Source organism: Choloepus didactylus, chromosome 10 (assembly GCF_015220235.1).
Source record: "Choloepus didactylus isolate mChoDid1 chromosome 10, mChoDid1.pri, whole genome shotgun sequence".
NCBI classification, from domain to species: Eukaryota; Metazoa; Chordata; class Mammalia; order Pilosa; family Megalonychidae; genus Choloepus; species Choloepus didactylus.
The window spans coordinates 93,330,519-93,343,882 of NC_051316.1; the positions used below are offsets into that span (position 1 = coordinate 93,330,519).

Consider the following 13,364-nt stretch of genomic DNA (forward strand, 5'->3'; position numbering starts at 1 on the left):
AGAGCTGTCCCTGGCGACAGGCCTCAACCCCACATGCTCCCTGTCTAAATGCAGAACTGGTCTTGGGACTCCAGATTCCATCAGGAACTCTGTAGCTTGCTCTTTTTATCCCTAGAAGTGGCAATGGCCCAAGAACAACTTAGTGGCCAGGGTGAAGGGATGGGGCAGAGCAGGACCCTGCCAATGCCCGCTTGGCAGAAAACTGCCAGATAGAATTTTGGAAGCTGGAGAAGGGGTACGAGTCAAGGAATGTGCTTAATGGCACTGCCAGTCCCTATACTCGGGGGAGCCCGATGATATAACCAACATTGGCTTTCTCAACCAGGCACTTAAAACCAGTGCAACGCTACTTAACAATAGTTTAGTGACCCTAAAAGACTGCTCCTTGGCATGGGGTTCCAAAGCTCTACACTTGCCCTTAGGAGATGAGCTTTGTTCGGCAGCTGCAATCGGTTTTGGATGCTCAACAACTGGAATTTCTGCACGAAACAGTGAACATTTACCAAGCACTTACCATGTGCCTCAGATCATGCTAAATGACAGGAAGTCACCTCCAACATCTCTGGGAGGGAGATACTATCATTTTCCCCACATTAGAGGACAGAAGCTTAGAGAAGTTAAGGAACTTATGCAAGATCAGACAGCTAATGAAGTGGCAGATGGGATTCAAGCTGGGTCTGTCAGAGTCCAGAGCTGTCTTTCTAGAGACCTGATTGCCATTCTAAAGATTAGTCTCAAGAACGTGGGGGACACAAGTTGAGTTACTCCAACTGAGCTCCACCCTGAATCATGCCAAAACTAGAACCGAGAGTCTCCTAAGGAAGTTGGTTATAGTATTCCTTTGTTCCCTGATTCTCTCAGAGATAAATACATTAACTATACACAAGCCAATATGGGCGTAAAAGTCTTTCAAGCCATTTGGGGTTTGATAATTGATGGACTATTGGCCCAGCTCATGCTCTCAAATGATTAAAACCATGACTTCTCTCTCAGGCAACACTCTGAACCCCTTGATGACTCTTTGTGACTGCTCGGCCTCAAGATGTGCTGAGAGGTGGGAAGCCTGGATGGATAATGCTGTGACCTGACTTGATCAAAAGAATAATGCCTGCGGCACAGCTGGAATGTTGGTCAGATGCTAGCACATGTTTCATCTTTGCTATCTGGAGTTACATTAACTTCCTGAAGACATTTGTGTCCTCAGACAAGAGTGATACAAACTATCACTTGGATAAATCCCAGGAGCGGAAACAGAGGAGGCAAACGTTATGCTGAACATTCTTTGACAGCTCTTTGATATCCGGGCTGCTCTGCCACCCAGCAGAGGGCTGGGGGCCCTGTAATACAGATAACCCAAGGATGTGCTCATTGCTGCTGATTTCAAAAGATTCTCAAAGTCCTTTGCTTCTACCTCAAAACAATTGGGCCTACTTTCTTTCACCTTCCTAGGATGTACAAATCACCATTCACTGCACAATATCTGACCCCCATGGCCATCACGAACCCTGAGGACAGCACCGGAATCTGATTAACAAGGCAGTAGAGGTGCTCCGTTAGGACGCACGCGACACCCAGAGACTGCACAACTGTTTCCCCATCTTTAAAACGATAGATAATGCTCCAGAGGGCTGTTGGAGAGCCAGTGTCAGCACGCAAAGCCTCCCTGTATGTCCTTTGTTTCATCTGGTGCACAGCCCCTGCCAGTTCGCTCCAGTCCTCATGGAGGATCATCTCTACTCCACAGCAACAGTGCCAAGATCCTGGGATCAAAAGAGGAGCTTCTCTGCCTCTCCCCTCACACACTCGCCTGGCCTCTGCCCCACAAGCTCAGAGAACAGTCCTGTAGCAGCTGGACCACTCGCCCAAGTCCCCTTCTAGCCCTAGTATTTCTCAGGCCACCTCCTTCCAGCAGGGAGAGTCCTTGTCGGGATTCCATCTCCCACAAGTACCTGCCCTACAATTCCAGCCTTCCTTGCTGGACACATGAAAGCCGTCATTCCTGGGATGTACAGCTTTTTCTGTAGCCACGTGACAACCAGAGAAAACTCCCGTGTACCAGATATTCTTTCCTCTTGGTGGTGACCATTCATGCATGCACTTCACAAACACTGGTTAAATGCCCACTGCCTTTTACCTCCTGACGTGGCTGTCCATACAGACCTGCTTCCACTGGCGATAGGTGGAAAATTCCTGGGAAGGGATAAAGACACTGAGTTTGAAGATGGACTTCAGTTCGGCAGGAAGTCCCTTGGACTCAAAGTACTGGAACTCGGTCTGGGCCTCCCCAATGAGCGGCACATATAGGCACAGGCAGAGCATGCTGGCAGGGAGGCTCAGCCACCACCGGGGAGCAAGTTCTGGCAGCGTGAAGAATGGGAAATGCTGCTTGTCCACTGAAACTTGCACAAGATATGCAGGGGCTCAGCTGTCATTGGCTGTTTAAGCCCTGCCCTTTTACTTATTTGAAGAAAAATCCACCCACTGTAAGTCCTCACCAACAGCCAATGAGAACAGATCCACATCACTGACTAGCAGGGCGGCTTCAGATTGCTCAAGCGGAGATGTGTAAAGATCAGGACTCACGTCACTTGCTTCCCAGCAGTTAACTCTTCAGACAGCAAGGCAGAGCATTCTGCCTTGCTTTGAGTTCATGCCCAAACAAACTTTCACACTCTGGCTGCCAATCCCTCCAAATGAACAAATGGCCTACAGTACTTTTTTACACAAGGTCTCCAAACACGTCACGGAATACAACAGTCTTCTTCCCCTGGTAAATCATTGCCAACAGAGAAGATATGTGGATATGAGAGAATCAATGCCACTGAAAACGGGTCCAGTTCAGCTCTGAGGGTAGGAGTCAGAGAGAGTGCCTTAGAGCCCATCCACAGCCTTCCTTGAGATGGGACCACATGGGATCGTGCATCCCATAGTGGGGTGTGCCCCTGAGCTGTCCTGGCACAGTTCTGGCTCCAATCCAGAGAATCCCCAGTCCTCCACAGCTCACATGTATCCAGTGCCCTGGAAACCTTTCCCAGGCCACTCTGCAATCTGAGCAATGCAGAAGCACCATTCCTCTGAAGGGTTCACCTAGGGGTGTCAGAAGTGCCGAGGGGCTGACACGAAGTGGGTGGGAAGATGATGCTCTCTGGGCTAAAAGGCTTTGTCCTGAGAGACTCCCCACAAACATTAAACTTGGGGTCATCCAGGGCCTCACATAAGACCCACAGATTTAGTTCCTGATCATTCAAAACACTTGAAAATTCAATTTACTCACAGCTTTTTGATCCAGAACTGTGCTGTTCAATATCGAAGCTTTTACAACTTAAATTAATTAAAATGAAATGAAATTTTAAATTCAGTTCCTTGGTCATACTGGCCACACTGCAAGGGCTCAAGAGCCACAGGTAGCCCCTGAACATTTCCATCATCACAGATAGATCTATTGGCCAACATGGCTCTAGAACATCTCTTTTAAATGAAGATCGGGTCCCCTAATGTTATGAATATTTGAATGAAAATTCAAGATTTTATCCTTATTAGAAGAGGATGCTCTCCAGCCCAGCCGGCATTCTCAACCGCATTCCTTCCCCATGGCACATGCCACAGAACACTTGCCACGGAGGGAGAAATCACATCTAGAAGATGAGAACGGAGTCAGCCTCAACCTCGTTCTTTCTACAGCATACCACTTCCTAATATAGACTGAGTCTTCTCACTACCAGGATGGATAAAAACTAGTGGTTTTAATTTCGGGGTCAACAAATTTAAAAAGAATTTCTTAATTCACTAAAAAGCTTTGGGTTACAAACTCAGAGGATTTAGAATAAGATTTTGATGCTTATGTACAACATTGTGAAACAGAGATTTTAGCAAATTATATGGCAGTCAGACTCTTCTAAAAGAAATTTGAGAGTCTGTAAAAACAGGTCTTGGGCTATAGTAAGGCCTGATCCAAGGGGGTAAACAGAAGCTGGGCTGGTTATCCAGGCCAATTCCCACTCAGCCTCCACTTAAGGCCATGACACTCAGCTGTCTCTTAAGCTGCCCAATCCAGAAAGCTCTGTTTGGGCTATTTTTATATGCATCTTATTTCTACTACTGGGGTCCATGAAGGCAGAGGATCATCGTTTCAAACCTTTCTACCCCCTCTCCTGGAACTAGCCCCATACCTTAACCATTGAAGCTGATGAGCAGCTTCTAAACGAGTGAATCAGGCACAGTAAGCCTCTAACACCCCAAGAAATAAACTCATGGCCACTCTTCATGAAGACCTCAGGTTTGTTTTCAGAGAGTCACCAGGGCATTTTATCCAACTAAACAATTCATGTTTTTTTTAAAGGAGGCTCACATTTATAAACAAAGTAGCTGAATTTTTAAAGGATGGTCTTCCTTCCTTAAACTACTCATGTATTTTTCCAAAACCAAAATAAAATTGCACAGATCTGTTGAAGTATCTTGTTTTAGTGATGGCTGCAGTCATTCCAATATAAAATGTCAAAGATTTCAAGTGAATAAACAAGGTGTTCAACAGGAGTTTTTTCCCCCAATAAAGTACATTTTTTCAAATAACTTTGGTAAATATATCTGTACCATTCGTTTTGTGATGTGTTTACAAAACAAATCTGAGGAGATCATTTGGAAATACCAATTAAAAGTGAAACCTATATTCCGAATTGTAAGGAAAAACTATTAAATCATTTTCAAATAAGAGCAATTGATTTCTAGAAAAAATAGAATGGAATCTCCTTGACTATAACAAAGCTCATTACTCCATACAGACCAAGAGTATCGTGGGATCAGGAAATGTTCTCTGAAATGTTTAGCAATAATTGACATCAATTCTATTGCAACACTAGTTTTAAAAAGGAGTTCTAACATTTTTATTTTTCTACTGTGAGTCCCACAGAACATCTTCATTGGACAAAGTTAAACTGGTGTTTGCTTATTTATTTAAACCAACTATCCTACTGACTCTCTAGATAATTTAGAACTCCATTTTCATGCAGACACTGGGAATTCTTCCAAATTAAGACAATCTCATTCTTCCAAGGCAAATGCTCTATTCCTGGAATTGCAGACTGTGGGACCCAGGGGGGCTCTGGGGGTCATTCTCATTATCTCTGAGACAGCAAATGGGCCTGGGGAGATGACCTGACTTGCCCGGAGTCTGTTGGTAGTAGGACTGGACCTCGCACCCACGCTAGGGCTCTTGTACAACATCCACTTAAAACAGCACCAGAGACCTACACTGCCAAGAGGTTTCAGAATTCAGTTCCTAAGACAACCTGTAAACCTAATACTGAGAATTAATAAGCAATACCTCATATTGGAGGGTAGCACATAGGTGGGAAAGTTCCGACCTGAGCAAGTTGATTGTTAGAGTTAAACGACAAGCAACCACATCTGTTTTACAGCTTCTGAACGCATATATAAGAAATACCAGGAAGAAGCCCAAAGGCTCATGTTCCGTTCCTGCCGGTTCACACCAGCTCTGCGGCCCCCAAAATCTGGTCTTTTTTTTTTTTTTTTTTTCAAAATCCGGTCTTAAACCACTGTATCTTTTCCCCTCCTACCAACCACGATTTTTCTCTGCTGTCTTTACTTATTCTAATTTTGTGAGCCAGATCTACTTTTGTTTCCCCTCCTCTGATGTCCATTTCTATAACAATAAGTATTTAGAAACAAGGAGGGCAACTCTAGATCCCTTAGAACTTAGTGGTATCAGATTTCATTTAATCTGTAAACCAGCAGCTCCACTCCCAAGCGGCTTCTCACCTTCAGCTATGCTAATGGCTCTATATTCTTTCCTTGTTCTACCACTCTTGTGACATGCCAAAAACACAGGTGCTTCCTGTAAAGGTGGGAGTATCGAGAGTAAGAACAGGGCAGGCATAGTGCCTTTGGGAGTTTAGCATTAGGTCATAAAGTATTTCCCCCCTCCTCTGCAATGACTCAGAGCAAGGCAGAAATATATATGAAGGAGCCTTGCCAGCATCGGGCTGATCAAGCCCCGCCCACCCTAAAGGCTCTCAAACCTCATTCGCTGCTGTGGCCGCAGTGTCATTTGATGATCAGGTTGCCATGACAGCCGAGTGTAGCCCGTTTCCAATGAAACCTGCCTACACTTGGCAATTAGACACACAATGAGCAAAATTCTCTGAGCTTCTGAGAAGACAGCCCCTCACGATTTGAAAGCTTGAATGCCGCTGAGGGCACCTCCCACTCCAGAGTAATGGCTTCCTTCTCCAACTGCAGATTAACTGTAAGACAAAGATAAAGGGAAAAACTGGAACAGTTCCTAGAAAAAAAGCTTGCAGGAACCTGACTCACTAGGAGACATATTTAAACGGGGGAAGTGAGAGCAAAACATAGTAGTGTTTCTGGGAAACTGAGAAGCCTGAGAACCAAAGGGAACTCCTCTTTCAGGTCTCCATAGTATTTTGGAGACCCCTTCCAGAGAGAGACAGCAAGACCCAGCCCCATCAGCCAGTGACTGCAAACCCCAAACACCTTTAGTGCACTGGAAAAGGACACACGCTGCATAAGTGCCCCTACTGTTCCAAGTCTCAGTTTACCTGCTTTTAAAGAATCTTCACTGCCCCAGTTATGTTTTCTTTCTTGCTTCAAACCTGTCTTCCTGGTTGGGTGGTTAAAAACCCAAGCTGAAACCAGCAGAGCTCCCCCCACATTCCGCTGGTTGATTCACCTCCCTCTTGGGGACAGAGCCAACGAGAGGTTGGGTCTCAGGTTCAGTCCCCACAGCTCCAGCTTCTTGATTCTGCAGGCCAGGACCCACAGAGTTCAGAACAGAAAGTCCTAAGGCGAGGCAACCCCTGTGGGGAGAGCTGGAGAGCTGGCAAGAGGCGCTGGCAAGGGTCTGGGAAATGGAACAGGTAATTATTAAAGTCAAAAATAGGTGACTTTAAAAAGCAGCCAGCCAATTGAGGCCATAAGACAAGCAGGTCTGTAGATAAAGGTTACTCATAAAAGACAGCACCACTGTCCTTTCTTATCTTGTCTAAAACAAAGCTAGAAAGTGACACCCTACAGCAGCACATTAAGAATGCACATCTCAGGCAGAATGCGGACTCGGTAAGACTCCCGAAAACCAGAAAGAGCCCATCACATACTAAGGATCCTCCTCAATGCCCAAATGACTGCAGAAGTTGCTGCATCAAAAGTCCCTTCCTATTAGAAACAGAAAAATGGACTCTTACTTCTTAAATGTAGCAATTCAATACAACAAACATTTTGTACTATCTATTATATACCAAACACGGCAGAATCTCCCTTTTCCAATTTATCAGAGAAATCTCCAAGGGAGAAAAAACTCAAAACAACCAAAGCTCAGGTCACTCCTACTGCAGGCAGGAAAAATCTCAGCCAAATAGCAATTTTATTTATAATCCTGAGAACTCAGTCACATTAAAGATGCTTTCTTAAGGGAAAGCAAGGTAATTTAGGACAAAGTTCCAGCCAGATTTGGGGTTAAATCTCAGCTCTAGCACTCCTTAATTGTTTAACCCTGGGCAAATTATTGAACCCTTCTGCACCTCAGTTTCCTCATCTATGAAATGGGGGAACTACCACTTACACTTACCTTGGCCCCTGTGAGGACTGGATGAGATATCGCATGCACAGGGCCTGGGAGGGAGGGGAGGCCCTGGCCTCAGCAGAGGCTGGGACCCACAGTGGCTGCGGTCAGTCATTCTGAGAGGGCCCAGCTGCTTCTGGAACCCAATTTCTCCCCTTCACTCTCTTCCCCCCGAATCCGAAAGGTAAGGCAGGAAGCCGGCAGGCCCAAAGCAAGGGGAGTCTGTCTGACCTTCAGAGTGCTCAGGCAGAGGCAGTCCCGCCCCAGCTCCAGGAAACTGGATTGAACTTTCAAGGTTCACTCTACTGCCGTTTCAGCTTAGTCCTCCCTGCATGGTTCAGATGAGCTAAGACACTTTGTCCTGTGCTTTCAAATGGCTTTCTGGGGGCAAACTGACAAATCTGGGGCCAAACTGACAAATCAACTGAATTGAACCTTTCTTCCCTCAGTGGCCACCTGGGACTGTCTTAATAGCACAAAAAAGCTTTTACAGTGACCACAGAAAGGTTTTTGACTGACGGAAGATTTAGGCTTCTTCATTGTCTAATATTTCTCCCTATCCCACAATAAATCAACAAAATTGATTTATTTAAAAGCCCTGCCTTCCTCCCCGCACCCCAGTTTTTTCCAGGAAAATGACCAGCCCCCAAACTCGGAGGTCCTCTTGAGATTGCCATTACCTTAGGAAACTGCTCTGCAGGTCCAACCACCAGCAAAATGGTGGCTCTCTTTTCTGGGGCCTCAGCCCTTCCGTCCTGTTTGCCCAAAAAGCTTGACACCTGGTATCCCCGAGCAGGAGCTTGGGTGCCTCTGATTTCATCATCTTTCCCCTCTCTGGAGCCTTGGCACCCAGCCCTAGGGAAAAAGCTAGACAGAAAATGCCACAGCATCTGCAACATCACGGCTCCCTGCAAATGCTGCCGATGGCGACTGTGCTCTGGAGGAGGGATGAGACCACAGTACCAGGGTCTCTGGCCACACAGCTGCGTGAAGACTAGCCTGGGGTGTTCTGAGGCTGGAAACTCGGCATGCGGAGGCTGTTTCCTGCTTTTTCAAATCTGCTAGTACTGCTGTCGTGCCTGGCCTGAGAAGTAGCTCATTCTAAGAGCGTCTCGCCAGGCTGCTGGCAGTAAGGACAGAGCAGCTGGAGCGTCTTCAACAAAAACTCACTTCTGCAGGTGGCCGCTGATCAAAGGTTTGGCTTTTAAAAAAAGGGGGTGGGTGGGTGGGTGGGAGGAAGCAATAGCCAAACTGACCTCTCCAGGAGCAGAAGCAACTTCGAGCTCCCCAATTATTCAGCTGTCCTCATTCAACTGATGATCATCACACAAGCCGAGGACCCAAGCATCCAGGCTGCATTCTCACTGCAGCAGTGCCCGGCCAATCACCTCTGCCGACACTGCCGTGTTCATTATTCCAACCGCAACCTCCCTCCAATCACGGGCGCACACAGCCGGATGATTTCCTGCATGCAGCCCAGCAATTCTGCAGGGAGGTGAAGACCACACCCTCCAGATGAGACTCCAGCCTCACCGAAGGCACCCCAAGCCTGGGGCATCATCAGGGGCCCAACTTCCTACTCTCCACCTGGTTTGTTTACCATCAAGTTCAACAAGATCAAGAGTCCTTGGCAACACTTCCTAAGACATCTAGCAGCACTTTGCCTGGTTCCATTATCCAATTATTTTCAGCCATACTTAACATATGATGCACGCCATGTCATAGCTACCTCTTTTCCTGTGTCTCCCTGTAGACAGTGAGTTTCTTGAGGGCAGAAGCCGTGTCACAGTCCTTTCTAACCCTAGTACCTAGAACCAGGCACCAATTGAGTCTGTAGGCATAGTGGAGTAAATGATCACGAATAAAAAGGAATGAATCTTTGGTTATTTGTTTCTTAATTCACTAGCAGACAAATGCAAATATCAACTACTAGGAAAACACACATCCACAAAGGTGACCATTTGGTATGGTGTTCATAACCATTATTTAAAAACACAAGCATTGGAAAAGTTTAATAAACTATTGCGGAGGGTACAGGGAATCATAGACTCTAATACATTGCTGCAAGAACGTAACCTCTCTGAAGAGTAATTTAGCAATAGCTATCAACATTCAAAAGCACAATCCCTCGGACACAGCAATTCCACTTTTAGAACTTATCCTATAGACATTTGCACATGTGGGGAATCACATCAGTATAATATAATGATATTCTTGGCAGCCTTGTTTATAACAGCACGTTTGGAAAGAACTTAAAGTCCTTTAAAAGGGGAAGGGTAAATAAATTATGGCAAACCCATTCAATGGAACCCTATGCAGCTGTTAAAAAGAATAAGGCAGCTCTCTGTGTACTGTTGTGGAATGACCTCAAAATAGCTTGTTACATGAAAGGTTCAGAAAGGTGGGGATGGAATGCTGCCATTTATTTCTAGGTTTGTGTACATGAAGACTATTTCTGGAAGGACACAATAAAACAGAAGAGAGGGTTGGCTGCAGGGAAGGCATCTGGGAAGGTGGTGGTTTGAGGGAAGAGGCAGGTGGAAGACTTACATTCATGGAATATCCTCTTATATCTTGGGAAACTAAACCATGTACATGTATGATCCAGGAATGTATATGAAGGAGGCTATATCTGTTGCCCTCTCACTGGATATACAAAATAACTTTATCTAGAAGCTGCACTGTGTTGAGTAAATGTACAGTCTTTGGAACCAGATCCAGGTTCAAATCCTGGCCACTTACTAGCTGTGTGATCATGGTTAAGTTACTTAGCTCTCTGTACTTCAATATCCTTACACACAAAAGGAAGGTAGTAACAGAACCTACTTCATAGAGTTGTTTGGGGACTAAATTACATGGTATTATATAAAGCTCTTAGAGCAGTACATGGAACACTCAATAACTATTAGCTATTTTATTATGATTATCTAGAAAATGTTCATGAAACTAGGTATTTTTATTACTAAAGAAGAACAAGTCCAAGGCTAAAACTCATTAGTAATTGTGCCAGTTTGAATGTATTATGTCCCCCAAAGGCCATTATCTTTGATGTAATCTTGTGTGGGCAGACCTATCAGTGTTGATTAGATTATAATTCTTTGAGTGTTTCCATGGAATGTGCCCCACCCAACTGTGGGTGATAACTCTGACCAGATAGTCCCATGGAGGCATGGCCCCACCCATTCAGGGTGGGCCTTGATCAGTGGAGCCATATAAATGGGCTGACAAATAGAAGGAACTCAATGCAGCTGTGAGTGACATTTTGAAGCGGAGCCATAGCCAAGAGGGACACTTTGAAGAAAGCACAGGAGCTGTAGATGAGAGACAGTTTGAAGACAGACGTTGAAAGCAGACTCTTGGGGGAGCTGAGAGAGGACAAACATCCCAAGTGCAACTAAGAGGGACATTTTTGAGGAACTGCAGCCTAGAGAGGAACATCCTGGGAGAAAGCCATTTTGAAACCAGAACTTTGGAGCAGACGCCAGCCACGTGCCTTCCCAGCTAACAGAGGTTTTCCGGACACCACTGGCCATCCTCCAGTGAAGGTACCCAATTGCTGATGTGTTACCTTGGACACTTTATGGCTTAAGACTGTAACTGAATAACCAAATGAACCCCTTTTTATAAAAGCCAATCCATCTCTGGTGTTTTGCATTCCGGCAGCATTAGCAAACTAGAACAATAATCTAATGAAAATGAATAGTGTTTCTTAAAGAATTTATTTAAATTTATACCCAGAAAACATATACTCCCCTTCATTCCTTCCCTCACCCTCTGTAATCTCTAATGAACTTTCTGTCTCTGCAAATTTGCTGTTTCTAGACATCTCTTATAAGTGACATCATCATTCAATATTTGCCTTTATGTGTCTTGCTTATTTCACTGAATATAATGTCCTCAAGGTTCTTCCTTGTTATGGCATGTTTCAGAACTTCATTCTTTCTCACGGCCAAATAACATTCCATTGTTTATGGACCACATTTTGTTTAGCCATACATTTGTTGATGGACACTCAGGTTGTCTGCATCTTTTGGCTACTGTTAATAATGCTGCTATACAGTATCAATGTACAAGTTATCTGTTTGAAACCCTGTTTTCACTTTCTTTGGGTATATATCTATAAGTAGAATTGCTGGGTGATATGATAATTCTATAATTAACTTTTTGAGGAACTGCCTTATGGTTTTCCACAGTGGCTGAACCATTTTACATTATTATTAATTATTTTAAAATTGAAAAATAACAAGTATTGGAGAGGATGTGGAAAAATTCGAACTCTAGTGCACTGTTGGTGGGAATGTAAAATGAATCCTATTTTTAGGTACAGAAAAGACTAGTGGAATTGAGAGGATATTGATGTTTGGGTTTCATTTACAGACATAAGAGAAATACCTTATTTAGTAAGGCTTTTAATTTAATAGATTTCTCCATACCATAGAACTGAGTTATAAAGTCAGGGGCTTCTGGCCAAGATAGAGTAACAGATTTACCCTCCTGCCTATAACAACAAAAATCCAGACAAATCAAATGAAACTACAGTTTTCAAGACACTGGACACCTGGCAATGAAGGACAGTGATTCCTGAGAGATGGATACAAACAGGGTGATTTCTATGGTGGCCCCCAGCTTACTGCCTGGAGAGAGTTTCTGGGCCACAGTGCAGAGAGGGGGAACCCAGGCAGTGCCCAGGGGTCTCCCTACATTGAAGGAATGGAACTGGGAGGCCAGAGCAGCTACAGTTTATGGGGTAAAGTACCAGAGAAGAGAGAGCTGCACAGGGAGAGAATTTCAGAGATCTGCCAAGGGTTTCTTTTGGGGACTGAATCATGTTCCCAATAAAAGGCATGGTCCAGTGGGTATGACCCATTTGTAAACAGGCCCTGTGAAGATGTTCTTAGTTAATTAAGGTGGGCCTGAACTGAATGAGGGTAGGCTTTCATCCAATATTGCTGAAGTCCTTATAAGAAAAGGAAATTGGACACAGAAAAGGAAACTATGGGGAGCAGCCAGAAACTGGAAGTCAGTGGAACCTGGAAGAGAAAGAAGATGCTGCCATGTGATTGCCATGTGACAGAAAAGCAAAGGACCAGAGATCACCAACAGCTAACCTACAATACCACACTGTTCTGTCCTTGCTGATGCCTGGATCTGGAAGTTATCCTAGCCTCAAAACCATGAGCCAATAAGTTCCCGTTGTTTAAGCCAACTTGTTGTATGGTATTTGTTTTAGCAGCTGAGAAATGAAGACAGACGCCCCTAGAGTCACAGCACCCACATGTGAGGAAACTACCTGAGACTGGGAAAAGAACCACCGAAAAGGATCACAGGACTGAGAACAGTTATTATTCCCATCAGCTAGAGTGGAAAAATCTCCAAATACGGGGAGCGTCAGGAAGAACTCAGAGTTTTGCTTCAGTAGTGGGACAAAACTAGCCCTATAGTAAACTGTTCTTGTCCCCCCTAACAAACCCTAAAAAGCAGGCCTTAAAAGTTAGGTTTCCAAATAACCTAACTACCTTCCAGAATAAAGCTCAAAAATATTTGTAGGAATGCAGAAATATCCAGCACCCAAGAAGGTAAAAGCCAATAAAAAATTAACAGGCATGCAAAGAAGCAGGAAAATATGAGCCACAATGAGGACAGAAATCAAGCAATTGTAACTGACAGAGATGATACATATGACAGAATTAGTAGACCAAGACACTAAAAGTCATTATAAGTGTATACACCACGTTCAAGAAGCTACAGGAAAGATCAGCATGTTAAATAG

General features: G+C 44.6%; 1 protein-coding gene across 6 annotated transcripts in view; it reads right to left on the reverse strand.

Annotated features, from left to right (window-relative positions):
• Positions 1–13,364, reverse strand: part of SLC25A25 (solute carrier family 25 member 25) — a 33,126-nt gene that overhangs the window by 8,591 nt on the left and 11,171 nt on the right. The window contains exon 1 of one of the 6 annotated variants that reach the window (XM_037797230.1): positions 8,851–9,473. The exons of 1 other annotated variant lie outside the window; for it this stretch is intronic. Coding sequence is in view for 2 of the 5 variants with exons in the window: in XM_037797227.1 (XP_037653155.1) it covers positions 8,275–8,493 (219 nt within the window). In the remaining 3 variants the exon portion in view is untranslated. 4 more of the 6 variants (XM_037797227.1, XM_037797229.1, XM_037797228.1 and 1 more) reach the window with 4 other exon arrangements.